Source organism: Empidonax traillii, unplaced genomic scaffold (genome assembly GCF_003031625.1).
Source record: "Empidonax traillii isolate 1590-97213 ecotype Southwest subspecies unplaced genomic scaffold, ASM303162v1 scaffold34:size3740991, whole genome shotgun sequence".
Classification (NCBI taxonomy): Eukaryota; Metazoa; Chordata; class Aves; order Passeriformes; family Tyrannidae; genus Empidonax; species Empidonax traillii.
This window is the reverse complement of record NW_020955227.1, coordinates 1712256-1739657: the sequence shown is the minus strand read 5'-3', so window position 1 is coordinate 1739657 and position 27402 is coordinate 1712256. Positions and strand designations below refer to the sequence as shown.

The following is a 27402-nucleotide window of genomic DNA, read 5'->3' as shown; positions in this document are numbered from 1 at the left end:
GACCTTTCTGTACTGCAGAAATGTGTGTCAGTGTTGGCTGGAAGGTCCCTCGCAGGCTGAGAGCTGGGGTTGTTTCTGCTGGGGAGAGGCTGTGGTTGTTTTCACAACTCCTGGGAAAGTCTGACACTGGTGAAGAACAAACGGACTTGAGAAAATGACCTGGTGCTGAGTCACCTGTGTCAAGACTTTCACTCATTCCAGAGCAGTTCCAGCCTCTCTCCTGAGGGCCTGGAAGTGCTGAGCTCTGGGTGCTGACACTGTGTTTTGCTGGCAGGGATGGCCACGTGTCCCTGCAGGAGTACATGGCCTTCATGATCAGCCGCGAGACCGAGAACGTGAAATCCAGCGAGGAGATCGAGAGCGCCTTCCGCGCCCTCAGCTCCGAGGGGAAGCCCTATGTGACCAAGGAGGAACTCTACCAGGTCAGTGCTGCTTGTGACCCCCTGGGGAGGAACACCCAGAGCTTTCTGTTGATGGATTGTGAACAAAACCCAGCACTAAGGGCTTGGAGGTTCATGTCACTGGGGCTGAGTCAGCTCTGACCCTGCCAGGGGATCCTCTGCAGCAAGCACAGAAAGTGCTGTCATAGCCCTACGTAGTTGCTTTCTTGGCTCTACAGAGGAAGAGGAAAAGCTTTAACTGACAAAGAACTGCTCAGGTTGAGTAAAACAAGAGCTACTCAAAGGCCTGGGAAGGGAGTGCACTGTCCTCAGAAGCCAAAGCTTCCCTTTCATCATTTGGGAGACTAGAGGGAGATGTTTCTCCAGACAGGGATTCAAAGGAGAAGCTTCAGCCTAAGCTTAGAAAGCAGGAACACCTCCTCCCTCTCACTGCCCTGCCAAGACAGCAAGTTTTTCCTGTCTGAATCCCACCAGCTAGCAGGGAAATAAAGAGGTTGCAGTGCTTCCTCGTGTCTGTCACCTGTTCTGTCTTCTCTTCGGTGGGAAGACTCCGGTCAGGTGTTCCAGCCCTTCACCAGTGCCAGCAGCTGGAGCATTTCCATGCTGGGAGTAGCTGTGCTGCTCTGGTTTGTGCCCAGGGCATGGCAGGGCTGCCCCATCTGACCCCTGTGCTGTGTCTCTTGCAGAACCTGACCCGGGAACAGGCCGATTACTGCATCTCTCACATGAAGCCCTACATGGATGGCAAGGGCAGGGAACTGCCTTCTGCCTACGACTACATAGAATTTACACGTTCACTCTTCGTGAATTGATCTGAAACACCAGACCCAGAAGATGCAAAGGACATGCTCACGTTTGCTGACTGTAGCTCTGCATGTGTCTCTCTCTCTTTGTGCTCTACAATAATCGATGTTACTTTATGATGTAACCTTAAAGTGCTTAGCTTAAAACTCTTAGGGAAAAGAAACATGTTGCAGTGTGCTTCAATAAAAGTTACTGGTCGAACCACATCATCAGGTGTTTAATGGTTCAATGCAAATTTAACTGTTACATGGGTGCAGCTCCAGCTGAGGGTTACCTGTGTTTTCCAGCACTGGAATAGGTGAGTGGGGAGCTGTTCTGGAGTCAGGACAGGAACAAGCTTCGTGCAGCTGCTGTGCTGCTGCCTCAGTCCGTGCTCTCACTCGCCAGCTGCTCCAGGTGATTCATTTCCCGTGGTCCCTGCTCGGTGAAGTCTGAGCTCAGCTGCCACACTTTGACTGTTCCAGCAGCATCCCCTGCTGCCAGGAGCTGTGTGTGTTTGCTGTTAAATTCCAGGCAGTACACGGGGCAGTGGCTCAGGGCCTGCTTCAGGGACAGCGTGGGCTGCTGTGTGCTCCTCGCCAGGTCGAACAGGAGCAGCTCTCCTGCAACACAGACACTCCTGGCAGCTCTGGGGCACAGGACACTGGATTGAACAGGTGAGTACCTGCTTAGTCTGGGAAGGAGTTATTTTTAACCTGTTCCCCCTGCTGATGGTGTCTAGGCTGTGACAGCTGACATCACTGCAAGACAGCACAGATTTATTCTGCTGTCAGAAACCTGAAACCAGCTTGGCGAATTCTGTGAGATTTCCATTCTTTAACTCAGAAATGGTTGGGCAATTCTCTAAGGAAAACGTTCTTGTTTTAAACTGATAGTTCTGGAAGTAAATGTCAAAAACAAGGGAGCTGGAAATATGTTTCAGCCATATTCTTGCCATGCTCTATCCCTGTGAATGACCATGGCAACAGATGTAAAGGTATTGTCAAAAGTGAAAAATAACTGTGACTGGTTGCCCTGGTCGCTAAAATTACAAATTGCTCCCTACTGTACTAATTACACAGTGCAAACAATGGACACTGCTCTCTGCTTGTGGGATCTGTTGATCAGTACGACTGACCTGTACTAATTTACACCCAGCACATTCGTAATTCGATCCCCAGGAGGAGGCACCTGCAGGTACTTGCCTTCCCCAGACCCAGCTGCGAAGACCAGGGGTCGGACTGGAGACCAGCGCACACAGAACAGGTACTTCTGAGACACCTGCACAGCAAAGAGGGGCTGTGGCTGCAGCATGGAGTGCAGGTGAACTTGGCCATCAGTCCCACAGCTCAGAAAGAGGTTCCTGGGGGAGGGAGGAAGCAAGAAACAGCATTTTATTGCTAAAGATATGGAACAAAACTCAGCCAAGGAGCGTGACCTCGGACAATATCCCTGCTTTGTAAAGGTCTGAGTATGTTTCCTAAAGCAGCGACTGCCAAGCTGTGCCCTGGGCTGGAGAGATGCAGCTTTGTTACTGCCCTCAATTACACTTAATGAGGGTTTGTGTTGACCAGTGAGAGCTGCTGGTGGGTTGTGGCCCAGGGATGCCTGAGAACTGCTGATCTGGAGCTGGGCATTGTTCGAGCTGGGTTTGTCTCATGCAAATTAAATGCAAACCTGGGCTGTCAGCACGTTTCATGCTTGGGGCCTCTGTGGATAGTGGGTGAACTGCTGGCAGAGATGGGAGCTTCTCATTTAAATTCTGGCTGCAGCTACTCTTGAGATTTCTGATGTCAGAAAATCTGACGGATTAAGCAACATACTTTGTGATGTGCCCGAGTAAAGGACTCGCAGCTCCTTGTCTTTAAACTGATTTATGGTTGTAACAACTGGGATGATCTAAGGAAGGTGCTGATGTTGCTCACGTGCCCACACAGCATTAGTGGGCAGCTTCATCAGTGCCAGGGGACATTGTTTCTACTGTAACTAAAGTTCACAATGCCAGGTGACACTCTTGTGGAACTTGTACGCACCCCCCCAGGGGCTATTTGAGAAAGGTGTATTCAGAGCCAGGGTCACTGCCCAACATGCAGCACTTGCCTGTGGAAGGGCGAGCAGCTCACGGAGTACACGGGCCCGGCGTGGGGGGAGAAGGTGAATTCCACCGGCGCCCTGAGGGGAACGGAGCTGCCCCAGGGAGGGAGAGCCGGAGTCTGGGCTGCAGTGGAGCACCTCAGGGAATAACCCCCCTCCACACCCACCACAAACACGTGGGGATCGAAGGGGGAGAAGGACAGCGAGGTCACCCCCACGGCTCCCTCTGCCCAGGCCAACTGGGAGAAAAGAAGAGATAGAGCTGGTGTGAGCGCCGGGGCTCCAGGGAAAGGCAGACACGGTCGGAGCAGCTCAGCCCAGCCTGCCAGGGATCCAGGGCACTGCTCAGCCTTTAACTCCTGCTGCATCCTTCTACAGAGGGATTCATGTGAATTAATATTAGAGGCAAGTTCTCCATTCCAGCAGCATCTCCTTAGAGCATGGCAAAACCTCAGCTGTTGCCAGTCTTCCGAGAGTGATTTCAGTGTAGGAAAGGAGATGGGGATCAAGGGTTAAAGTGTGTGTTCAGAAGATTTTCCTGGTCCTTCTCGTGTGCAGAGTGAGCTCTGACACTTGGGCTCCAGGGTTTAGAGGGATTTTGAGGGATCAGCTCTTTGAGCTGCTGAACTCACCTTCTTCAGCCGAGCGCTGCGAGGGATCTGCTGAGCCACCAGAGCGAATCCATCGGCCAAGACCAGCTGCCCGTTCCGCTCCTCCCTCCACACCAGGATCTTCCCATCAGTGGACACAGTCAGCAGCCGGCAGTGCTGCTTGTGCTTGGGGTCAGGTAACCAGTGAACCTGTTCCAAATGCCACCAGCTCAGGTGGGGGACTGTCACAACTGCCCAGCCCACGCTTGGCTGCCGGCGGTGCCTGGACCTGCCAGGACGAGCCAGGAGCGGAGCCAGGCAGCAACCACGGAGCCTGGCACCAAAGCAGCACTGGCACAGACACAGATGTGAGGAGAGAAATGCACCCAGGTGTTCAGGGCTGAATTCTCTAGGGCAGTTTCTATGGTTCGCTGCCCTTGCTTTTGGGATGGGGCATTTATGGCACTTTCACCCAGCTGCAAACAGCGATGTTTTCCTCCCTTTCGGATGAGGAAATACAGATTGGCCCCAGAAGGACAAAATTTTTAGGGAGTCAGACTGAATAACATGCTTGTAAATCCCCTCAGAGCATGGGGCTTTAGGCTTCCACTCGAGGATCTACTCGTGTATTTAAACTATCACAAGTATTGTTGGCTGCAGCAGCATTAATTAATGGTTAATGTGAATGGACCTGCTCTTCAATTATGTTGGGCAGTGAGAAGTTATTTTTTTACAGGTTTCTGTTCAGGAGCTAAACTTGGGGGAAAACAGCCAGCAAAAGAGACTGTAACTGCTGAAATGCAGCAGCTTGGATATGGATAGGAAGCAAAAAGGGATGACAGAGCTGTGGCAACACTCACCTCCCCCAGCACTGCCTGCTGTCTCTGGTCTCTGTTACCTGATAGATTGGGTCAGTGTGGGTGTCATCTGTCATCCCTGTCCTCCAGATCACAGAGTCTCCTGTCCTGCTGGTGTCCCACACCACCAGCTCCCCATTGAAAAGGCCACCTGAAAGGACAGAGATAAAACATTTCAGGCCTGGTGCCTCAGAACAAACTCGCAAACGGAGCTGTGGTGGGAACAGACCCGGCAGCTTCAAAGGTTGGGCAGCTCTGGGCAGGGCACAGTCAGCCCTGGTGTAAGAGAACATTGTTCTGCTGAAATAAATATGTTCTTCCCTTACACCCAGGGCTGGCTTTCCCTCTGTCATCTCTCTCTGAGGAGATGATATAAAGGCAGAAGTCACTGAAGAGGCAGCAAGTCCCAGTTCAGAGGTAACAGTGCACTTATCGAGGTTGGGGAGTGTTAGTCCCTCATTTGAGGAGCTGCAACGCTGTTCCCTCCGCAGGAAAGCTGAGGCTGAGCTCAGAGCCAGAAACCAAAGGATCCAGGCTGCAGGAAACAAGGCTGTGTTTCAGGCACCAGGTAAGGGCAACCCACCTGCTATCAGTGAGGGCTGGGAGGGGTGGAAAGCCAGGCACATGACAGAGCTGGGGGTAACCAGCACCACGTCAGGGTCCTGGGGATTCAACCCTCTTCTGTCCAGATTCCAGGTGCAAACGTAGGATCTTTCTCTTCTCCAGTCCCCATCATCCAACCTGAAAAAGGGAAAGCCACGTCTTGCCCTGCCTGTCCCACAGAGCATCCCAGCCCAGCAGAGCTCTGGGATGCCCTGTGGGTCATTTCCATGTGCTGCTTTGTGGCCTGAAGGAAAACTGAGGTGAAGGGATCACGAGGGGATGGAACCTCCCTGTGGGCTGGTTTATACAGCGTGTGCCAGGGTTCATGTCTGTGCTCACACAACAAAGTGCCAGCCAGGAAATCTGGGGTATGATTCCCCATTCCAAGGCCTACTCACCATGCAAATCATGGGAACAATCAAAAGGGTGCATATGGAATGTTCAGGGTATCCACAGACACAGAAACCACATTCCCATCTGCAAACAGCTGTAGACTGGGAGAGCAGAAGGAGACACCAACATACAGGTTTGCCCTGTTTTACTCTTCCCTTCAGATTCCCTCATGGATCCCCCTTTCGCTGGGGTTTTGAATCAAAGCAAATGGGAGCAGAAGGAAACAAGAGTAAGGGCAGCAGCAGGGCCCAGGAAGGGGAGGTACTGTTGAATTACATGAATGTTTTGTCCAAGCCTCATTTCAGAAAGCCCTGAATGTCAGTGCATGTCTGTGGCACTGGGCAGGAACAGGTGCCAGGTTCATCCAGGGTGCTCAGAGACCACATGAAACACCACGATCTCAGGGAAGATAAAGCACAAACCTCACCTACAGCTCTTTGCACCTGCTCTTTACATTTCCTTTCCCAACAGAATCTACCTAGAAACAGTAAATCCTGTGTCCATTTTCAGGGCAGGGAGAAAGGCAGAAGAAATAGGAGACATCATTTTGTTACTTTGAAGGTGAATTATTTATATACGTGTTAGTTTATTACCCACGAGGGAAAGCAAACACATCTAGACCTGAGGTCAGCCTGAGGTGTCCCATCAGCCTCAGCTGCACTCCCAACCCACCCGGATACTCACCGGCCGTAGGAACAGGCGATGACAGATCCCGTGGCATTCCATGAGACACCGGTGACCTGCAGGTTATCACGCTGAGCCCATGGGAATGACAACGTATGCAAACACAACACCTGGGAGAGACCAAATGCAAGCACTGCAGCAGCAATCCCTGAACACAGAGACACGAGATCTGTGCCCATCCCTGACGGGATCGCGTTGTTACAGCCTGGGCTTCCCTCTGTCCCAGGATGGATGTGAAAAGGTTGTTGAATTCCTGCTGGGAAACAAAGCCCCAGCATAACCCTACCAAACCAACTGTCACTCCATTAGTGCCTGTCTCAGACTGCACAGCTCTGGAAGGCTGTGCCTAAGGATTCACAGCACCCCCCACGTGTGAGTCTGGCACTCGCTGAGCGGTTTGAAAACACCGGTCCCAGCGTGTGCTGTCTGACACAAAGTGCCTCCATTCCTGAGCACTGTGCACTAAACAAACAGAGTCTAAGTAGGAAGAGCTGCCAAATCACTGACTGCAACTGTTCCTAGAGCCCTGCTAGTCTGGAGTGCTCTAAGGGCACTGAAGAGAAGCCTGCCCTGACTGCAGACTTCCTTCTCACGCTGCTCTGCAGTCACCAGCAGGAAGAACAGTTTTACCAAGCAAACAGAAAGGTGGAAACCCCGCCCCCCCAAACTAATCCAACTCATAATGTTTAATTATTAGAACCAGGCAAGAATAATCACAGCAACCAGGAATAGAACTAATGAGTCAGAGCCACTGCAAGCAGCCCTGCTTGGGCAATGACAAGGCTTTGAATTCTGCCACTTACTGTTTCATTCTGATCTGTCCACTTCACTTCAAAGCCATCAAAGGCACGGCTTTCCCAGTTTTTATTTAGCTCTTTGATAACAGTGTCCTCCACTCTCTGAAGGAATGACAGAAGGCCAGTGTAATCTACTTGGACTTGTTGCTGGAAGTCTTGGAGAACATCTTTGCCCTGTTCCGTCTGCACCGCAACATCCTGGCCTGTGTGAGACTGTGTTGCAGCTTCTGCTGTGGAAATTCTCCCAGTCTGGCAGCTTTTCTGGTAAAAGAAGACAGACAGTCTCTAATCCAAACAGAAAAACAAGTGTTGCACGAAGCGTTCAAAGCACCTTCTGGCGTTTCACAGGGACTTTCCAGCCCATCTGCACAGCTCGGGCTCGTGGCTAAGCACAGGTGACTCGGTACCTGTGCAGGGGATGTCTTTGTGACCCAGCTGACGCGAGGCAGAGATGCCCGAATGCCAGCGAGCTTCGGGCCGTGCTCTAAAGCACGGAACGGGGGGAGCTGGAGAAGGCAGCGAGCTCCGGGGGCAGCAGCGAACACCGCACAGGTGACAGCGCCGCGTTGAGAGCGCTGGAAGCGCTCGGCGCAGCTGCGGGGCTGTTTCTTTGCCAGTTCGCGTACGGGGCCAATAAAGGGCTGGAAGGGGCAGAGCCGGTGGGCACAACACGGGCCTGCACCGCGGAAGGAGCACGGAGGGGGCAAGACGGGGCAGGATCGCGGAAGGCCCGGCCCGGCCCGGCCCGGCGGTCCAAGAATACGGAGCGGGGCCGTCCCGGGGTCTCTCACCTCCTCGCAGCGCGCGCTCCGGGCGCTCCTCCACAGCGACTGAACGTCGGCTCCGGGCGCCGCCAGGTCCGTGAACATGGCGAGGCCGGGGGGGGGGGGTCCCGGGGGGTCCCGAGGGTTTGGGGGTCACGGTCCGTCCCGCTCCCACCGCCCGCTCCGTCGGTTACCATGGAAACGGGCGAGGCGCGGTGACGTCACCCGAGCGCCGAGCCCGCCGGGCCGCGGGCGGCAAAGTGAGGCGGGCGGGGCCATGTTGGGAGCGGGCACCGAGGGGTGTGCGGGGCGGGCGGCGGCTCCGGGCGGGAGAGGGGTGCGCGGTGTTCCCGCCACCGTTCCTGAGGCCGGAGGTCCAGCGGGGGTTTCTCTTCCCCCTCTGGCCGCCCCCGCCGTACCCTCGCTGGGGCCCGGCCGGTCCCGCCGCTCCGCCGGGGCACGAGGGGCAGCACAGGCGGGAGGGCGCGGGGGCTGCCAGGAGTTAAGATGGCGGTGGGGAGGGGGCGACAAAGCTGAGGGGGAATTATCGCTAATTCCAGACACGCGGGCGAATTCCCGCTCTGGATGGAGTGTCGCCGTGTATTTGCCGAGGGAAGGGGGCCGAGGAGCCAGCTCCGAACGCGTAAAGCCCGGCGTGTGCTCGGACTCGTTGCTTTTGCTCGTGTTGGTTTTGATGAGGGAACTGTGGTGATTTGTGCTGAGGGGGAATCACTGAGGGACGAGCTCCTGGAATCACTGAGGGATCGAGTGCCTCCCGACCGCTGGGCAGCTCTAGGAGTGTCCCTGGTATGGGCACAGCTGGATAACACCTGTGCCGCTCCTGTCACAGGGACTGCTGTCCCGCTTCCTTAGGTAATTATTCCCAACAGATAGCACTGTGCCTAGAGGTTTTTTTCAATCTGCAGCTCCATTGGAACCCCTTGGTGCTGAATGCAGGGGCTAAATTTAGCGCTGGCATAAGCAGGCACAGATGCACGAACTTAGGGGAGTTATTCCGGCTGTTGCTGGGAAGGAGCCTGGCCTGGGTGTGGGAATCAAGAGTGGGAGCTCAGCAGTGAGTTCTGCTCTGGAGCACATGTGAATCCATTTATGTCAGAACCAATGCAACGGCTCTTCTGAGGAATCTAAAATATTTCACAATTAATGGTGAAATAAGACTCCCTAAAATTCGTGGTAAAGAACTATTATACCCGTTTTACAGCCAGTGGAACTGGAGCAGAAAGAGGTTCAGTGGCACCTCCTTCAAAAGCAAAGAAAAAGCTCCAGTGGGACTGAATCCTTCAGAATTTCAAATCCTGGCTGTGTATTCGCTGTGATTCTTCCCCTGGGTGGTGTGAACCTTCAGGATACCCCACAGAACAGCCAAGAACATAAATGCACCCTTGGGTTGGACTGATGGCCCTTTCAGCCCTGTCATCTCTCTCTGATTTGATTGAGTTAATCTGAACTTCCAGAGTTCAAGTTTGGCATCTTTTTTTTGTCAGGTCACAGGTCAGGATATGAATTACAGAACTTAATGACAAGTTACACTCTGCTGTCCTTTCTACCAATTTCAAGGCAAGCGAAACATCTCAAAAAACACAATTCTAGAACTCTGGATTTCCAACCAGGTGTCTGTATCTGTGGGTTTGAGTCGACTTTATTATCTTTATTTCTCATTCAGCTTTCTGTTTCCACCTTTTTTTTTAAAACATCCATTTAAAAAAGGAGCTTTAAAAAACACAAGGATTGGAAACAATGTCCTGGTTTTGTCACAGCAGGAGTTCAGTGGCTTCCCTGGAGAAAATATTTGAGGTTCTGCCTCAACTTTTTCATTCAAAAATTCAACTGCTGTATCATAAACCACTGCTGTGCTGCTGGTATTGGTGAGATCCAGTACAGCACTGCCTGAGAAAAGCTGAATTTTTAAGGGATCAACTTAAATATGCAAGACAGTGACAAGCCCATCTGCCCTTCAGGAGTGGAATAAATATATTTTGAAATTCAACAACCCTATTAAAAAAACAAGCATTGCTGGATGAGGTTTTTCTACTGCAAATAGTAAAATTCAGGAAGTAGTGGGATTTTTAAAGTTTATGTTGAATAACTGATACTAAATATTTGAACCCAGTAGCAGAGTGGGGGTTTAAAGAGATTCTTAATGTTTAAGATTTATCCTCTATAAATAGATCATCTTAAGTCATCATTAAATTATCTTAAATGGGTATGATTGGAACTGCCAAGGCATATTACTGTTTAGAAGAGGAGTAAATATTACAAGTGTGAATTAATATACAGGGTGCCTGATCATAGAAATGCTAAACACAAACTGCAGTTCAAACACTTTAAATGACTTGTCAGAGGGAACTTAAGGGGAAAAGTTTTGGGGGCTTTTTCGAGATGGCAAAGAGATAAGAAAACTGGAATTTGAGTACCAAACAGACCAAAAATAAATCAACTTTTTTTTTCAGCCAGTAATATGCAAAGTTACTGCACATGCAGAACGTGTTCCCTGGAACGTGGTGCATGTCTGGGCTTTTTTCTTCCCTGAGGATGAGAAAGGAGCAAACAGCTGCAGACAATGCCTGTTCTAAGGAACCCCTTTGATCCTTCTTTATTCCAGTTTCTCTGGAGTTTCAATATATCAAAGGTATTTCGAGAAATCTTACGTTGCTTTTCCCTTCTGGCCTGGCAGTATCAGGTGCAGGGATGGTTTTGTTTTCACTCCACGCTAGAAATAAGGCAAAATCAGGGATAACTGGGGAAGGGCTGTTCCAGGTCTCTCTGAAGTGGCAGTTTTTCCTGCAGGGCTGATTTGTGCTCTTTCCTCTCTGTCTTTCAGGAGACAAAGTGTAGGAAGTTTTTCACTTTCACATAGTGGAGCAAATCATCAGAAAACAGCAAGAGAAGGTTGAGGTAAAGGGAGAACAGGGAGAGAAGAAGAAATGGGGGGAACAGCATCAAAAAAGGACTGAGCTGTAAGAACAAGCTGCACTCTGGGGTCTGATCACTGTGACCTGAGCAATACAGACACTCTGAGCTGCATCTCAGTAAAAATTCCCCCACTAGTGGGTGCAGTGGCTGCCCTGGATTTGTGATAAATGAAACTATGTGATGGTTCTGTTCAGAGGAACAGAACTTTTACATATTCTCCTTTATTCAAAACAAACCACAGCCAACCAACAACACTCTCCAAGCAACGGCAAGGCTTTGTTCCATAGAATTGTCACCCCAGGCCCTGCTTGTCTCCCCAACTTGTATAACCAGCAAGGCCTAATTCTGTTCCCTGGTTGTTCCTTTCCCACCCGTGACTGGGAACAGCCCAAGGTGACAGATTTGGTCTGATTTGGTACTGAACTATTGCAAAGGATGGAATGTGGAGTCTGAACTGGCTTTGTGCTGATACTTTATCCTTATTATTTGGATATGGACAATATCTGATCAGTAACTCTCATATTTGGCTTTTGTTGGCGTTGTGATGTTAAAATCCACCACACCTGAAGGCAGGAAAGGTCCCCCCAGCTGTCAGTGTTGAACACAGTGTCTGTGCAGCCCAGCAGGTGCTCAGTACCTTGGGGAGGGTTCAGGCCCTCCTGTGGATTTGAGGTGTTCCGTCAAGCTCTGGGACTCCCCCAGCTCTTTATTCCCAGTCCATCCGAACGGGCTCGTGCATTTTCTCTAATTCCAGACCTCCTTTTTCCTGTTTCCACCCCAAAAATGTCCCTGAAAATGCTGTGCCCTTTTTGCTTTGAAAACCTGTTTCTCCCTCTCATCAGAAAACATGTTGCCTCATTTCTGAAGTCCTGTTACACAGGGACATGAGGCATTATCCAAAGAATCCACCTCCATTAAAATCATGGATCTGCTGTGCTCTGCAGAATTACAGATGGGGACTCCTTGTAAAACACGGGGGCAGCTCCTTGCCCTGTGCAGGGATTGTTTATCCCACATTCCTTCCTCGATGATTAGCAATGGGACAAAGCTTTAAGTGGAGGGTAAGCAGAGCAGGAAGAAGCTGGGGGAAGGTTTTGTGGCAGGTGGCAGCCAAGTCACCCCCACAGGGGCACAGAGGCACTGCCAGCGGGGTTGGAAGCGCAGCAGGGCTGGCACGGGGCCGAGTGCGGGATTGGTCGAGGAGGCATCTGTGAAAGGCTCAGATCCCCAGTCCTGCCATGGGGCTCTGAACTGGGGGCACTGGGAGCCTCTGCCCTGGGCAGGGCCTTGGGGCTGGCACTGGGGGATTGGCAGCCTCTCTCCTGTTTGGGCTCAGCAGCCTCCAGTCCCTGCTGGGCTCGGAGCAGCACATCCAGCATCTCATCCCAGACTGAAAGGTACAATCTGCTGTGCCACTCCTAAAAGGGACCTGACCCTCTGCAGTGCTGAAAACACCCAGATCCCTTATATTAATCCCATTTTCAGTAACAATGCATGACTAAAAATTAGTTATTTCTTCTGTACATCGTTCATCAGCTCATACTGTCTCCACTATCTCAAACAGCTACTGGAACTTTAATTGCTGTGTCTGAAGCAGCTGGTTATCTCAGGAGGCACTGTGGACAGGTATTGCTCATCTGATTAGAACTCCCCTTTGCAGAAGTGTTGGTTCAAAAAAGGACATTCAGAAATGAGTAGTTACACCCCACTTGGGACCATCAGATCTGTGCTTATGTAAAGCAAGCAAGCAGAATTTGCATGATAGCTCTTGATTGCTCTTCAGAAATCTGTATGTTTGTTTGATTTCAAGCCTGCTACTCTCATTTCTTAAACATTATTTCTGTGAACACTGAGTGATCAGTAACTACATCAGAGCTTTACTGGGGTATAGAGATGTGATGGAAGAGTGGAGAATAAAATAATGCTCCTACCGTGATGTCAGCTAATACAGCAAGAAAGAGATTTGCAAGGACTCCTTTTCCTGGTGTAAATTTCACCTCCATTTAGAGAATTTGCATATTGCCACGTTAGCTAGACCAGCAAAAATCACTTAGTGTGAAAGCCACTTTCTGAAATGGCAAATAAAAATAGCTCCTTTTGATTGGTTTGTTATCCCAAGTACAAGGGGGATCCCAAAGGGTCTCGGAGCATATTATACAAACACAGAGCTAACTTCCCAAAATCATGCACTGCAGGAAGATTAGCACCTTCTCCAAGGCAAATGGCAGATGAAGAGGAGCAGAATACCTTGTACAGACAAATTGGATGTGTCAGTGTGAGTGTTTCAACTGCTGCCGAAAATGCCAAGTGATTTGTAAGGATCACTTCCCTTTTATCGGCTCCCTTTATCTTGTGGCAGTGACAGGCTGGGACTCACAAATCACTAAAGGAACCACCAGTGCAGCCCATTTCTGTAACTTTTTTCTTCACTAGATATGTGTTCCTAACACGAGAACTCCTCTCAGTCCCACTTTTTTAAAAAAAAAAAAAAAAAGAGTGAAAACATGACAAAACAGGGCTTGAGCTGCATGACTGTGGCTCTCTGTGGAGGAGTGGAAAAGACAATTGCCCCAGTTACATGCTGGGTTTGGAACTCGGTGTAGCCTAAGCCTATTGAAATATATATTTGGGAGGGGAGTGGAGGGGAGGGAGGATGCTCTGGAATGAGGCCTGGAGCTGGAATGCTGTCCTAGAGGCAGCAGCAGGAGGAGGGAGAGCCATAAACTGGCTGCCATCCCCCAATTTAAAAACAGGCATGGAAACATTTTGATGCCAGATTATGGGACACCTTTCAGTCCTGGTTTTTATTTTATCTTTTTTTTTTTCTTTTGTCCTTAGTTTTCCATCTAGATGACTGAAACTTTTCCTATTTGTGCCCCCAACTGTGCAAGCTGGGCTGGCTAAAGGCATTTTTATTTTTCTCTACTCCAGCCCTGACAAAGTCCTGCTTATGCAACAGCTTCTACCTTTAATAACAGCAATATAACTGCATCAGAACTAAAAAAAAACCACCCAGATTTCTTAGCACCAAGGCCTGAGAGAACCTGCTGCTGTGCTGGATCTGACAGGAGGCAATTTATAAGGAATTAACTCTGACAGTCACTTTATACAGCTGATTTTCAAAGATCTAAGCACTAAAGATGTGTTAATGAGTTACTGAGGCTTCATAATTAATTATATTAGCATGTCTTTGTTACTCCCTACAACAGGAGTGCCTGGTTGACATTTCAATGGGAGGCTGGTGGTGTTCTTTGGGATTATTCTCCAGGAGTGCAGTTCCACCTTAGCTCCCAGAGGGGAACTGGCATGGAAATGCCGCTGTGAATTGCAAGGGCCTTTGGATCTCAGGAAAAGCCCCTGAAGGAGACTCTGCTGGAAGCTGAATGGATGTCAGGAAGATTTCTCGAGCCTAGAATCTCTCTTCAGATATGGACTCTCCTCCCCCTTCATTTCTGCCTTCCCTCCCCCCTTCCCTCCCAACCCACAAGGCTCAAGAGCAGCAACATCCAGCTCTTAGGGAATGTTTAGTTGCAAACCCTTAAAGGAAGGAACACTGACCTGAACGAAATAGAGAACAAAGTAACCTGAAAACGGGGGATATTTTCACAGGCTCGAGTTTTTCAGTGCAATAAAGCCAGAGCTGCCAGAAGGAGTCCCAGAAGTGGTGAGTCAGATAATGGATGTACGGCTGTGGTGGGAGGGAAATGGTCTCGACTTTGTTTTATCCCACCCCACCCCCCCTCAGAAAGGCAGATGAAATTATTTTCCAGTCATAACCCTGTGAAAACAAACATGGAGTTTAAAGGTTATTTCCTTTGTGTGTTTCTGAGAGACTTTGTTTTGACTCTGAAAAGGGAAGGATGGCAATTTGTCAACGATCTCAAATTCTGCTCTGAAAGTTTTTCCAGGATCACCTGAGGTGGCAGAGCTGCTGTTTTGTTTATTGATATATTCCACTTGCTTGTGTTAATTTAAACAAAACTTACCAAAAAAATTGCTGGTTTTTAAACAGCAGTTGCAATTAGAACCTTGTCATGGCTGGGCTCAGTTAAGGGCAGTTGGACAAACACCTCGAAGTGAGATTTGTGCAAAGTGTTCCTCTCTCCTTCATCCCTCCCTTCAGGGGACCCCCTTTCTTATGACACTTCATACACCTGCATCGGGGACCCAGCTCAGAGTACTAGTCTAAGTTAAAATAAATGGGGTTTATGGGGACTGTTTCTAATTGCAATCAATTCCCTGATTCAATTTAACCTGGAGCTGCACCAGGAAAAAAAAAAGCACAATGCAGGGGGTGTGAAGGGAAGAGGACAGGAGTGTGTGGTGGGGAATTCATAAGTAGGAATTTCTACCTCAAAACAGATTGTCAGATGATGTCCTGAGAGACTCTGCATTCCTCCATGCCAGAGCCACCTCTGCTCTGTGAGCAGGTCACACCTTGCAGCACTGGGGACTGCAGAGCTGTTGTAATACCAGCAGATAGTGACAGGTCCTACTGACACAATGAACCCAATCCTTCCTGCAGCCCAGGTTGGAGCCCTGTCCTGTTCCTGAGTTCTGTCCCCAGCTCTAATGAGCAATAACTGAATAACTCGAGAATTCCGTTCATCTACCAGGAAAACAATTACTGTCCTCACAGAGCTTCTTACATTTAACTAGATTTTTTTAATGAGCTTTGACATTCTCAGATGAAAAGAACAATGTGTACAATGTCTTATTACAGCAAAACCTGTATATGACAGATTCCTACATGCTTTCCTGTCTTTTGTCTCACCTTTCCTGTCACCACACTCCTACATGGGCCTCGAGACACGCTGCAGATGTTTGAGTAATGCCAGCTTCAAACCCCAGAATTGTCATTAACATCCTCACTCCTCACTCAGCACTGTTGTGTTTATTTTAATCTGCTGCTTTTTGGATAGAGACAGGGGTTACTCCCCCTGAGAGTTCAAATATCAATAGTGCTCTGCATCACAAGGGAAGTTTTTAATGATTGCCACAAAAGCCGCTGCCACTTGGTAAGAAGACAATGGATGAAATACTCAGAGTGTAAAATTTGAGTCTCTACTGCTATTCCTCAGGGACCAAATCTAGAAGTGTTACTCAACTTTGCTTAGGATTCAGCAAGAGTTTTCCTGCTGCAGGACTGAGGAGATGATAAATAAGAGTTTGGAGAATTGGCCAGAGTTACAATCCTGGAAAGCAAACATTTGTAAATTGTCTCTGTAGAAATGTTGGCTCCCTTTTAATTTCCCTGTGAGTGGAGAAGAGGGAGGGGATCTTCTGTGCATGTCCTTGCAGGAGAACCCACAGCAGCACAAAGTGCAGCTTTTCCTGGTCCTCAACACTCAGTTATCCTAAAGCTTCAATTCAGCATTCATTTCAGTTTTTCCTACTGTCACTTCCGTGCTTTTTTATCTATTGTGTGTCCTTAGAAATCCTCTCTAGCACGGGAGCTTCTGAGGGGAAATTCAGGCTCTCTTCAGACAGAGCATCACAGAAGGGATCTGAGGAGCTAATTCCCCTGGAAATTATTGCAGGGTCTTCTTCACAAAAATTTGGTTGGCATAAGTATTCCAGAATAACTCCCAGTATAAATCCTGCAGTATTCCAGTCTGAAAGTGTATTTATTTGTGATTGATCATTCTATCTAGGAATGCTTATCAGTGCTCAGTTTTTCTGAGAGCTTTCATTACAAAGAGCATCTGTAGCAAAATAAAGCCTCAGATGGAGACACAAACCCAACCACAACATATACCATTTCATCACCAGCTGATTTCAAATAAACACCTTGATTTTCAAACATTTTTTGTGAACTTGTAGCTCTGTTGAGCTTGGCTGAAGTCTTCTGTTGCCTCACTGCAGGATGGATTTGTTCTAATAACAAAATTCACAACTGTACACCTTAAATATGAACAAAACATCCTTAAGCACCCACAAAGCTTATGTCTCATGTTCAGAAGTGGCTCAGGTTTCATGGCCTTTCCATTTCATTTACAGTTTTTCAGGATATTTTGCCTGCCTCTTTGCCTCTGGTACCTGGGAATGAGCACGACCAGCCATCTCTTCAGGGATTCCAAGCAGGTGCTCTGGTAAGTTAAAAATGTTGCTAGAGGAGAAAGTAAAAATCAGGTTTAGCAACTCTGTCTAATGGGAATTTCAGCAAAAATAAAACCCAACCCCAGTATAAACAGGATCACTGGCTTTACTGAGCTCCACACTGTCAGTCAGTGCCTGCTGTCAGTGCCCCTGACCTGCTGTCCTGCTCCAAGGCACTTCCCAGCCCCGAAATATTTTCATCCCAGGGTTTAAACTGCAACAACTGGGGAGACACGTGGCAGATTCTTCTGTCGTTATCTCACCAGTCAGTTCTAAGGGGAGTGCTCACTGGGAAGGTCTGTGCCCGGTGGAGATGAATAAGCAGCAGCAGGGGAGGTATTTGCCTGGTTAATGGCTGTGTCAGCCTGGCTGGAGGGCCGGGGAGCAGTTGGTTGAATTTCAGGGGTGGTAAAATGATCCTTGGTTTATATTTCCCTACTACAATCTCCATAAAGCCTGTGAGATTCTTTGGGATGGAAGGAGGGAAAACTGTGAGTTGCTACTAATTATATCATCTTGCACGATTTTCTGTCTGCCCTTTCTGCACCGCAGAAACACTTGGGAGGAAATGTGCTCTTCCTTCCACACATCCCTGCGTTGGATTTGAGAAGATTTAGCACATTTTCTGATTTCATTTGCCAAATTGGGGAGGTTTGTGTTTAAAATTTACAGCTGACTTGGAATCCCAGGAATTAAGCAAGATTACCAGTCATGTCTCTGTCTTGTAGTAACACACCTGACCAAGGAAAGAAACAGTGGGAGATCTGAACTTTCACCTCCAGGAGCAAATATAAGATTTCCTTTACAAAGAAGTTCTGTTATCAGGTGCTGCCAAAACCCCCTCCAGTTTTATTCATTAGCCTGACAAAGTCATTCCCACGGGAAGGCTGCGAAGATGTAATTTTTGTGCTGTGATTTGTGAGCACTCAGTGCTCAAGCACTGCACGGGGAAGATGCCACAGTTTTGCAGCTTGGACTGTGCAACCTGAAGGTCAAACACGAGCCAGAATCCTGACTCTGGAATATGGAATATGAAGAATGAGCTGTTTATAGGCAGCACAGCTCCTTGGACAGGGCAGATCAGGGGAAAATGTTACTGCTCTCTGATGTAATCAGAGTAGTTGATAAAGGTCCTACAAGAAGATGAGAAATGAAGGGAGAAAATCCAGGCTGTTAAAGCAACAGTGGCTGGGCAGGGGGAGGGCAGGGATGCAGAACTGGAGGACATGTAGTGATGTTCACATAACTTTTCTAACAGGAAGAGAACTGAGGAAGAGTTAGGACAAAAGGTGTTTTAGGAAGCTGGGAACGGCACATCACCAGCACTGAACTGAAGCAAGCAAGCAAAAAAACCAGAAACTATGTGAAAGAACACCTCTTCCTTCCCCCCAAACTGAACCCCCTGCTTTCTCTTTTCACATGAAAACACAGGTTTGTATTTTGTGTCTAAAATAAAAAAAAATAAGTGTTTATTTTAATATTTTATTTATATTAATAATTATATATTTTATTATTGACATATATTTACCTTATTTTAAATATCATTAATATGCTTTTTTTTTTCTTTATAGTAGCTAGTTTTAGGGCAGGATAAACAGACAGTGGAAATGGGTTTCTAACAGTACAGCAGTTAAAATTAACGATTATTTGACTTTGGATACACCAGTGGAACACCCTAATCATGTACTTCAGAATACCTGGTAATTTATAGACTAAACAAGGGATTCTAGTAGGGAGCTGGCAGATACTTCTTGGAATCAGCCTTCACACTTTGCACCTTTATTTCCAATTATAGACCTTCAAAAGCGAATCTAGAGAAAGACAACAGTAAATTACAGGTGAGAAAAGAGGGAAAAGAAACCCCAAGGAAATACACCTGCACAGTCAAGAGACCCAAGGGAAACAGGAGGATAAAACCAAGTCCCACACATGAGCTTACCTTGTCTGAACGGGCAGATATCCATCTGAATGATGTTGGGAGGTGCAGGTGGAGTATGAAAGGAGTCCCCTTGCTGTGAAGGGCTTCAGGAAGGCCTTGGGTCGTCCCTCTCGGGAAGGATGTGATAATCTTGCATTTACAAAGCCGGGGTGTTTTGCTTCCCTTTTGTGACCAGTAAAGGTCGTTGGTGTGTGTGGAACCAGAGAGCCAAGGGATGGCAGCTCCTCTCTGCTGCTCTTGGCCCAGGGAAGCACAGCCCAAAGCCTGGACATGTGGCAGTGGAAGCAAGGACAGAGCTGGTGGGAAGGGACAGCTGGGAATACAAAAGGAAAACGACAGTTGGGATTTGGAAGCAACAGGTGGGAGGGGGAATCAGAAAACTGTAGTGAAGACCCCTGAGGAGGCAGGAACTAATCCAGGCCTTGTTGACTCATTGTGAGGGCAATTTGAAGAGGCAAAAGAGGAAACGAGGATTGAGAATGGGTTAATGTGTGCCTGGGAAGCAAATACAAATGGCAAATTCCCACTTCCTCGAAGCTGTACTTGTTTCTAACCCCGATCTGTGTCATAACACTTGCTGTGACCGACGTGATGCTGGTTTCAATAGAAAAGAGTGACTTGGCTGTTCCTTTAAGAGCAAACCCGGGTGAGCCGTGGCTGTGAAGCTGCACTGAGCTCTTCCATGACAGGTGGACAGGAAAGGGTTATTTAAAGTGCTGCTGCTCTGGGTGCAGTGGCAGGTGCTGGCAGGCGGCTCAGTGACCTTCTGGAGCTGTGCCCCCCCAGTGACGGGCTGGGTGTGACCGACAGGGCTCAGTGCCCTCAACCATGTTATTTATATGGGCTTGTTTAGTCTCGAGGAGGTGCCAGGGGTACCTCATCACTCCCAACTACCTGAGAGGAGGTGGTAGTGAGGTGGGGGCCAGTTTCTTCTGCTGTGCCTTCAGTGAGAAGAGCAGAAGAAATGGCCTCAAGCTGAGACAGGGGAGATTCAGATCAGATATTAGAACAGTATTTTCACTGTTCAGGTGGTCAGGCATTGGAATGGGTTGCCCAGGGAGGTGGTGGAGTCACCATGGCCGAAGGTGTTGGATGTGGTGCTGGGTGATGGGATTTAGGGGTTACAGAGGCAGCACTGGGTGCACGGTTGGACTGGGTGATCCCAAAGGTCTCTCCACACCTTGTTGATTCTGTGAGTGCTTTGGGACACATCCCAGCTGAAGGAGGCAGCGCAGGGAGATGGGGATCACCGATGGCACCGGCCGCTCTCAGGCAGCCTCAGGTGGTGGGACAGCACGGCACTGGAGCCTTTAGGGGCCATTTGGAGACCGGTGCCCCTGATCGCCACTGCCGCCCCTCGTCCTGCCCCGCGCCGGGCCGTGTGGGGACTGAGTGGGGGGGAAGGGGTGACACCCCCGGGGGCCTCGCGCTCGGCGCCTCAGCCGGGCCGCGCGGGCACGTGCAGCGCGCGCATGCGTGAACCTCCCGCGCGCGCCGTCCTCTGTGTCTCCGCGCCGAGGCCGCGCCCCCCACCGACCCTCCCCGCCAATCAGCGCCCGGCTCCGCGGCGACAGCGGGGGCGCGGCCTCCCCGCGGCTGCGCGCGCGCCGGGCCCGCCCCGCCCTCCCCCCGGCGCGGGGTGGGGAGAGGCCGTTCGGCGCCTGCGCAGCGCAGCGCCCGCGGCACAGCGCGCCCCGGGGCGGGGGGCTCGGCGCGCACGCGCGCTGCGGCCGCCGTGGCCCGGCGCTGGGGCGGGGGGGGTGGCCGCGCATGCGCCCCGCGTGCCCGCCCCTCGGCAGCAGCAGAGGAGGAGGCGGCGGCGGCGGCTCCGGGCGAGCAGCGCGAGGGCAGCGAGAGGCGCCGCTGCCGCCCCGGTATCGGCAGCACCGCGCGGAGGAGGCGGGAGCGCCCCGGCGGCGGACGGACCCGAGCGGCGGCGGCGGCAGCAGCAGCAGCGGCGGTAGCAGGAGGAGTCAGCGCCCGGCTCCCCCCCTTCCCCCCCGCGCACCCCCGTCGCAGCCCCCCCTCCCTCCCGCCCTCCGAGCTCCGCAGCCTCCAACATGTCGGCGCCGGCGGCCAAAGTCAGTAAGAAGGAGCTGAACTCCAACCACGATGGGGCCGACGAGACCTCAGGTGAGGCCGCGCCGGGGGCGGGACGGGAATGGCGGCAGCCGGCGCGGCCTCCGCCTCGCGCCCGACCGCCATTTTCCCCCGCCGCACGGGCCGCGGCCGCGCCGGGGGCGGGCGGAGCGCGGGCCGGGCCGGGCGGATGTGCAGGCCCGGCGGCGGCGGGAGGAGGCCATGTTACAGCGCCCTTTTGTCTGCGCCGCCGGCCCGGCCGCCCTCCCCGCGGGGCCGGGCGGGGGGCGCTGCGGCTCGGCCCGAGCGGCGGGACCCCCCCCCGCGCCGCCCCTCGCGGAGCGGCGTCCGCGGAGCCTCATTGTGCTGCCGCTCCGCCGCCGCCATGATGCGCCGCCGCCTGCCGCGGCCGCGTGGTGCCGCGGGGCCGGGACGCGCGGGGCCGGGGCCGCCCCACGTGCGCCCGCGGGTTCGGGAGGCCGCGCTCGGCGCGGCGCTGCCCGCGCTGCCGCCCCACGTGCGTCCCGCGGCGGGCACGGGCACGGCCCCCCCGGGCGCTGCTCATTCATCGCCCGCGCGGCGGGGAAACAGCGCTCCGGAACCCAAACCTGCGGCCGGGAGAACGGCCCGGTAGAAAACCCCTGCGAGCGGCCGCTTTTGAGGCGTTTTTGTTTGTAACCCTCCTCCCGAATGTCCTTTTTGCTGTGGGGAAGGTGGCGTGTGCCCAGACACGCCGTTCCTATTGATAGCGCCGTCCTCTCTAAATTATTTCACGTTCCCTCGATCGTGTCGGTCGTAGTGAACGCGGCTTACAACACTTAAATTAAATTGCTGATCGTGTGTCGCGGTTGACTTTTAAATCAAGTTGGCTTGTAAAACTGCGGAGGGGGACGAGAGCTGTGGTTTCTGGGGGTGAACTCGCTTCAAGGGCCGTTTTGTCAAACTTTCCTGCGCTTCAGCTCCCTGTGAGGCTGAAGCTTTGAGGTCCTGTAAGACTTATTACATGAAGTAGAAATCCCGGGGCGCTTTTACAGTAGATCACTAGAAAAGGTCTCGAAGAGAAGCCCCAGGTGATTTGTCAGGCTCGAGGACGAAGGGATGTTGACACATTTTCGTTTGTTTTTCAGAAAAAGAGCAACAGGAAGCAATTGAACACATTGATGAAGTACAGAATGAAATAGACAGGTAAATGTTATCAAACTTTTCAAACGTTGGAGCCCAAATTGAAGTGTAACTGTCAGAGTGAAAATATTGAGTAAATGAAGTGCTCGGCAGTGCTCTCTCTGTTTGAACTCTGCCAAAGCATAACGTGTGTTCTGACTTGATTAGAGGCTTAAAAAAACCAAAGAAGTGTCCTGGTTTCTTGCTTAACTGTGTGGAATTAAAAAGGGAGAACTCGAGTTTAAAATTTTAAATTAATTGTGGTCGTTTTGATAGCAGCAAAGTATTTTGTCTTGGGGTTTTGGGTTAACGTGTGTGTTATTTGGCAAAAGCATTTCCTTGTTTGTAAGCAGAACCAAGAACTTGGTTGAAAAGTCGGCTTTTATTATATATTTTTATTATAATATCTGTGTGCTTGTAGAATAACGTGTAGTAAATGTGTCTGAAACGTTAGTTTTGTATGTCAGAGCTCTCTGGGCTGTGGGGCTTTGCCTGGATCTTGTCCCCTGCCCACAGTCCTGCAGGTGTTTTCTGGGGCTCTGACATGTGAAGCTGTTGCAGTGTCAGGGCTTTGCCTTTTTACAACAACAATCAAACGTTATGTCTTCAGGTTTTACTTGCACGGGGTGTAAAGTTGCTTTGCTGTGGCTTCCTTGCCTGGCCAGAAGTGACAGAGAGCAGGTGATGGTGTGGTGTGTTCTCCATCTGCAGGTCTTTTGCAAACAAAATGTTTAAGGGGTAAAACACTGCTTGGCTTTGCATAAATAAAGCTCCATCCCAGCAGAACACTCAGTGTGTTGGGAAGGTTCCACTGAGACCAGGGAGGTTCTTTTGCAGGGTGTTTAATGGTTGTTCCAGCTTTGGGCCTGGGGTTTTTTTGGGATATTCCATGAGAGATTTGGCAGCCTGATCTTATCAGAGCCATCCAGCTCTTGGTTCAGTACTGATGGTGTGTCCTGAACTGCCATTCTCTCCTGTGGTTAACTTGGCTCCTTGTGTTCCAGACTGAATGAACAAGCCAGTGAGGAAATTTTGAAAGTAGAACAGAAATACAACAAACTCCGCCAACCATTCTTCCAGAAGAGGTCAGAGTTGATCGCCAAAATCCCAAATTTCTGGGTAACAACATTTGTCAACCACCCACAAGGTACATCCTTAATAGCCCTCCTTTTTTCCCCTGTAAATTCAGTGTTTGCTTGCTTGTTACAAAGGTGTCTTGCAGCTCTGAGGGTCCTGCACAGTTGTCACTGGTCATACCAAAAACTTCCTTTCTGTCCTAGGTTAAATTTTATAAACTTTATTTCTAGCACTTGTTGACAAAAGAACTTCTTGTTTACTAACATACTTTAATCCTAAAACGTCTGCATTTTAAATGGCAACTTCCCCACTTTATTCAGTGCATTGGGCCCTTAGAGTAAAAAGAAAAATTAAGATTTTAGTTTGTTTGGGTGTTTTTAATTGGAAGGGAGCTCCTTGGGGTTCTCGACAACAAACCTTCTGCAAAACAAGTTCGCAGACTGTTTAGATTGGGCAAACAACTGGCATGAAAATCTGTGTCAGAGAAGGGTGGATGGATGTTTGCTGCTCTTTAACACTAAACTGCAGCAAGCAGATGTGATGTGTTCACCTCAGCAAATGCAAACAGTCTGGTGGCTGCTAACTGGAATTAAAGGGGCTGCTAACCGGAATTAAAGGCAGGTTTGGACAGATGTGCTGCTTTTAAGATGGATCTTGCCATCAGTTCCCTGTATTTTGCCTGCCTGGTGTCCATTCCGTGGCTTTGTTAATGTGGGATCCCTGGTTCTGTCTCAGTATCTGCACTGCTGGGAGAAGAAGATGAGGAAGCACTGCATTACTTGACCAGAGTGGAGGTGACAGAATTTGAAGACATCAAATCAGGTTACAGAATAGATTTTGTAAGTACTTAAAATGATTCCTTCGCTTGTTATTTTACTGGGGTTTTTGGATGTAATTTGCATGTTGGGCTCTGGTTTGTAATTTAATCTCTTCAGTTGCCCATTCAGTGCCAGCTTTGACCTGGCCTGTGTGTTGCCACTCTGTGGTTTCTAACTCCCTGCTTTCCACTCTGCAGTATTTTGATGAGAATCCCTACTTTGAAAATAAAGTTCTCTCCAAAGAGTTTCACCTCAACGAAAGTGGAGACCCTTCTTCAAAATCAACTGAGATCAAATGGAAATCTGGGAAGGTACGGAGAGCATCTGGGAGAGCTGATTGCTGCTCTGGGATGGAATTGCTTTAATCACCTTCCTTTGGCTTTTTCCTTTTGCACTGAAGCTGCCTTGTCCTTCTTTCCTCCCCTCTCACTCCCCTTGGCACTTCTCTCCACATCCAGCTCGTGGCTGTCCTGCAGGGTTTGGGATACCCCAATTCCTTGGAGATCTGTAGGGGATTCTCTTGCTCAGTTAAACACCACCAGGAAAAGGGTGAAAGCACAGGGATGACCAGGTGGAGGCATTACCAAGCACAGGAGTTTGTCTCTTCCTTGGGTAGCATCTAGACTGTTGTTTTCTTAAAAAATATTAAATAAGAAATTCTAAGGACAGATGTTTGGGAGATCAGATGGTGGAGCGTGATTTGATTTTATTTTTATTTGCTCCACTTCATTTCCAGACACCACATCTTTGTAGAAGCTGCAGCCACACAATAATGTGGGCATACCTGTCATCCAGGCAGCATTCAAACATCATTTATTATTATTTATTATTACTTTATTTCTGTAAAAGTTGGAAGCACTTTCATGTTACCCTGAAGATTTTGAACTGAGTATTTAAAAGTAGAACTGAGGGTTGTAGTTAAGTTGCTGTTGCTTTGTCACCCTCAGACCAAGGAGAAAACTTGATCTTTTTTCATTGAGATCTAGAACTTTTCCTCTTCTACAAGAACTTAGAGTCCTGTACAAACTGGCCAAGTGATCCTTAAAATGGACCACAAAAATTAATGGGAATTCTGGTATTCTTCTTCTGTTTAAACTTATAAATGTGATTGTCAAGAAAACAAATACTGAAAGTTTGGAGTTACTGTATGATCAAAGAAGTAATTTATTTAAATAGTGGGTAGTAATTTTTAGAGTTGGCAAAGAGATTGTTGCAAACTTACTACACTTCCAGAACTCACATGTTCTTGTGACCGTGAGTGAGTGGTTTGTGTGGTTGGTTTTTTCCCCCCACTTACCACAAAGGATGGCCTGAAGACTTCAAAGCAGAAAATGTTGAGCTAAGAAGGCCCAGACAGGTCTTTATCTCAAGTTAAATACAGAGCTTGGAGGTGTGCAGATTGTTTCTTGAATTGGGTGTATTTAGTAGTGGTAGCATCCAGTTGCAGTTACAGCTACTCTGAGTAGCTGTTGTGAGACCTTTTAAATTCATTAAATACTTGTCATACTTTTGCTTCCTTGGGGTAGAGAAGCATAAATGTGAGATTCCGTGAATTTTCAGTGTTTCTGTGGAAGTCTTTGAAAGAAACAGGTTTGCTGTTCCCTCACATTGGTGACAAATGCACTGTTTGGGTTCCAAATGTTTCTTAAAGACTTACCCTGAATAAAGAGAAGGTGACTTATTGTGGGTGTTTAGACAAGTAGGCTTCTAAAAATAAAACACACAAAGCCACGCAAAGACAACTTCAGTGAACTTTTTAACTTGCTTTTCAGGACCTGACAAAACGTTCAAGCCAGACACAGAACAAAGCCAGTAGGAAGAGGCAGCACGAAGAGCCAGAAAGCTTCTTCACCTGGTTCACTGACCACTCTGATGCAGGGGCTGATGAATTAGGAGAAGTCATCAAGGATGACATCTGGCCCAACCCATTACAGTACTACCTGGTAGGTGCAGCCCTGCAGGGAAAGGGGGCCCAAAGCAGCCCTGGGGGAGCGAGAGGGGGTTTGATGGCTGGGGTTGATGTTGTAAATGTGCCTTTAAAGGTTCCTGACATGGACGATGAAGAAGGGGAGGGAGAGGAGGATGACGATGATGATGAAGAGGAGGAAGGATTAGAGGATATTGATGAAGAAGGAGACGAAGATGAGGGGGAGGAAGATGAAGATGATGATGAGGGAGAGGAAGGAGAGGTGAGTAATCTTGCCCTTCATGCCGTCCACCTCTGGTGTAGGAGGGATCTTGTGAGAATACCAGGCTGTTGTCAGCAAGGTGAAATAGCTCTTTTTTTGAGCTCCAGGGTGTTTGGAGGGGAGAAACAGAGCTGTCACTATTTGTGGAGTGGTTTCAGTGTAGCAGTCAGGATGTTTGTGTATATGAGAAACACCGTGTAAATATGGAGTTGTAGTAAATTTCTAAGGGAGGTGCTCCAGAAGAACGAGAATGTAACAAAATTCTTAATTAGTGAACATTCTAGCAGTGTTTTACACATAAATAGCTGTTGTTGATGCCTCCAGTCATCCTCCCACTTGTTGGTTTATTTCTGCTTATGGCCAGCTTAGCTAAGACTCTCTGTCGGGTTCAGGAATTAGAAGTTTTCTTAAGTAGCAAGTGGGATTCCAGGAGCAGCATCCAGGGTGTTGGGAACTGAAAACATTTGTGTTTCTCATAACTGGGTGTGGTGTGTCTGACTGTGAGCAGCACAAACTGCTTGTGCTGAGAGGAGATCTGCTCTGGGCTCTTGTTTTGTAACCTTGAATTTGGCACATGAAAGTTGGAGCATTTCACAGTTTAAAATGAGGGGGGGGGGAAAGACCCCTTCACTTTCCAAATGTTAAACTCATGAATGGTTGTAGTGATTCTAAGTCAGGTTTTTTTCTCAGACATCTGTGTGTTTTTATTGGGACATGCAGGTATTGAGGGATTTTTGGGCACTCAAAGGAGTGCCTTAGAGGGGATGAGATGATCCTACAGGAACTGTACAACTCTGATCACTCACTGCATTTGCTATCTAAGTTCAGTGATTTAGATTGTTTTAATCGTTGCTTCTCTTTCAACAGGAGGATGAAGGAGAAGATGACTAATTGAACACTGATGGATTCCAAACCCCCTTTTTACCTTTTTAATTTTTCTCCAGTCCCTGGGAGCAAGTTGCTGTCTTTTATTTCTTGTGCTCAGTCGCCTTGTTCTCTTGAGGTCTCTTTTTATCTCCTCTCCACCCATGGTTCACCATTTCTTTTTTGGGGGAAATACCTTGAGCAGAACACAGTGGAAAAAAAAGAATCTGCCGGTTTCTGTTTCAAGTTCATTTTTATCCCTTTCTGTCTCGAAAC

At 49.2% G+C, this 27402-nt stretch overlaps 3 protein-coding genes and 1 long non-coding RNA gene across 11 annotated transcripts in view; 3 read left to right on the top strand and 1 right to left on the bottom strand.

The window, feature by feature from the left end:
- SPTAN1 (spectrin alpha, non-erythrocytic 1) overlaps positions 1 to 8510 on the top strand; it is a 45674-nt gene extending 37164 nt beyond the window's left edge. For 5 of the 7 annotated variants that reach the window (XM_027877773.1, XM_027877772.1, XM_027877768.1 and 2 more), the window contains 2 exons: positions 275 to 422; positions 1088 to 1411. In XM_027877773.1, the coding sequence (XP_027733574.1) occupies positions 275 to 422; positions 1088 to 1213 (274 nt within the window). In that variant the 3' untranslated portion in view covers positions 1214 to 1411. Of the gene's footprint in view, positions 1 to 274; positions 423 to 1087; positions 1412 to 8499 lie in introns of those variants that run through there. The other 2 variants (XM_027877769.1, XM_027877774.1) reach the window with 2 other exon arrangements.
- On the bottom strand, positions 1401 to 8151 carry WDR34 (WD repeat domain 34). Its single transcript, XM_027877781.1, has 9 exons — positions 7994 to 8151; positions 7209 to 7463; positions 6406 to 6515; positions 5309 to 5466; positions 4767 to 4876; positions 3911 to 4078; positions 3285 to 3517; positions 2390 to 2547; positions 1401 to 1807 (listed from the first exon to the last, which is right to left on the bottom strand). The coding sequence occupies exons 1-9, from the start codon at positions 8069 to 8071 to the stop codon at positions 1569 to 1571; spliced, it is 1509 nt and encodes a 502-aa protein (XP_027733582.1). The 5' UTR covers positions 8072 to 8151; the 3' UTR covers positions 1401 to 1568.
- A 4357-nt stretch (positions 8511 to 12867) lies between the features above and the next one.
- Positions 12868 to 18351, top strand: LOC114054535. Of its 2 annotated transcripts, XR_003570492.1 has the most exons (4): positions 12868 to 13175; positions 14110 to 14564; positions 16336 to 16992; positions 18258 to 18351. It is a non-coding gene; the product is annotated as an uncharacterized LOC114054535 (long non-coding RNA). The 2 variants fall into 2 exon arrangements; XR_003570491.1 differs by having other exon boundaries at positions 12868 to 14564.
- Positions 18352 to 20727: 2376 nt separating this feature from the next.
- SET (SET nuclear proto-oncogene) lies at positions 20728 to 27402 on the top strand. Its single transcript, XM_027877766.1, has 8 exons — positions 20728 to 21071; positions 22145 to 22202; positions 23183 to 23325; positions 23991 to 24094; positions 24271 to 24384; positions 25846 to 26016; positions 26116 to 26262; positions 27130 to 27402. Exons 1-8 carry the CDS (start codon positions 20999 to 21001, stop codon positions 27151 to 27153), a joined length of 834 nt encoding a protein of 277 aa, XP_027733567.1. The 5' UTR covers positions 20728 to 20998; the 3' UTR covers positions 27154 to 27402.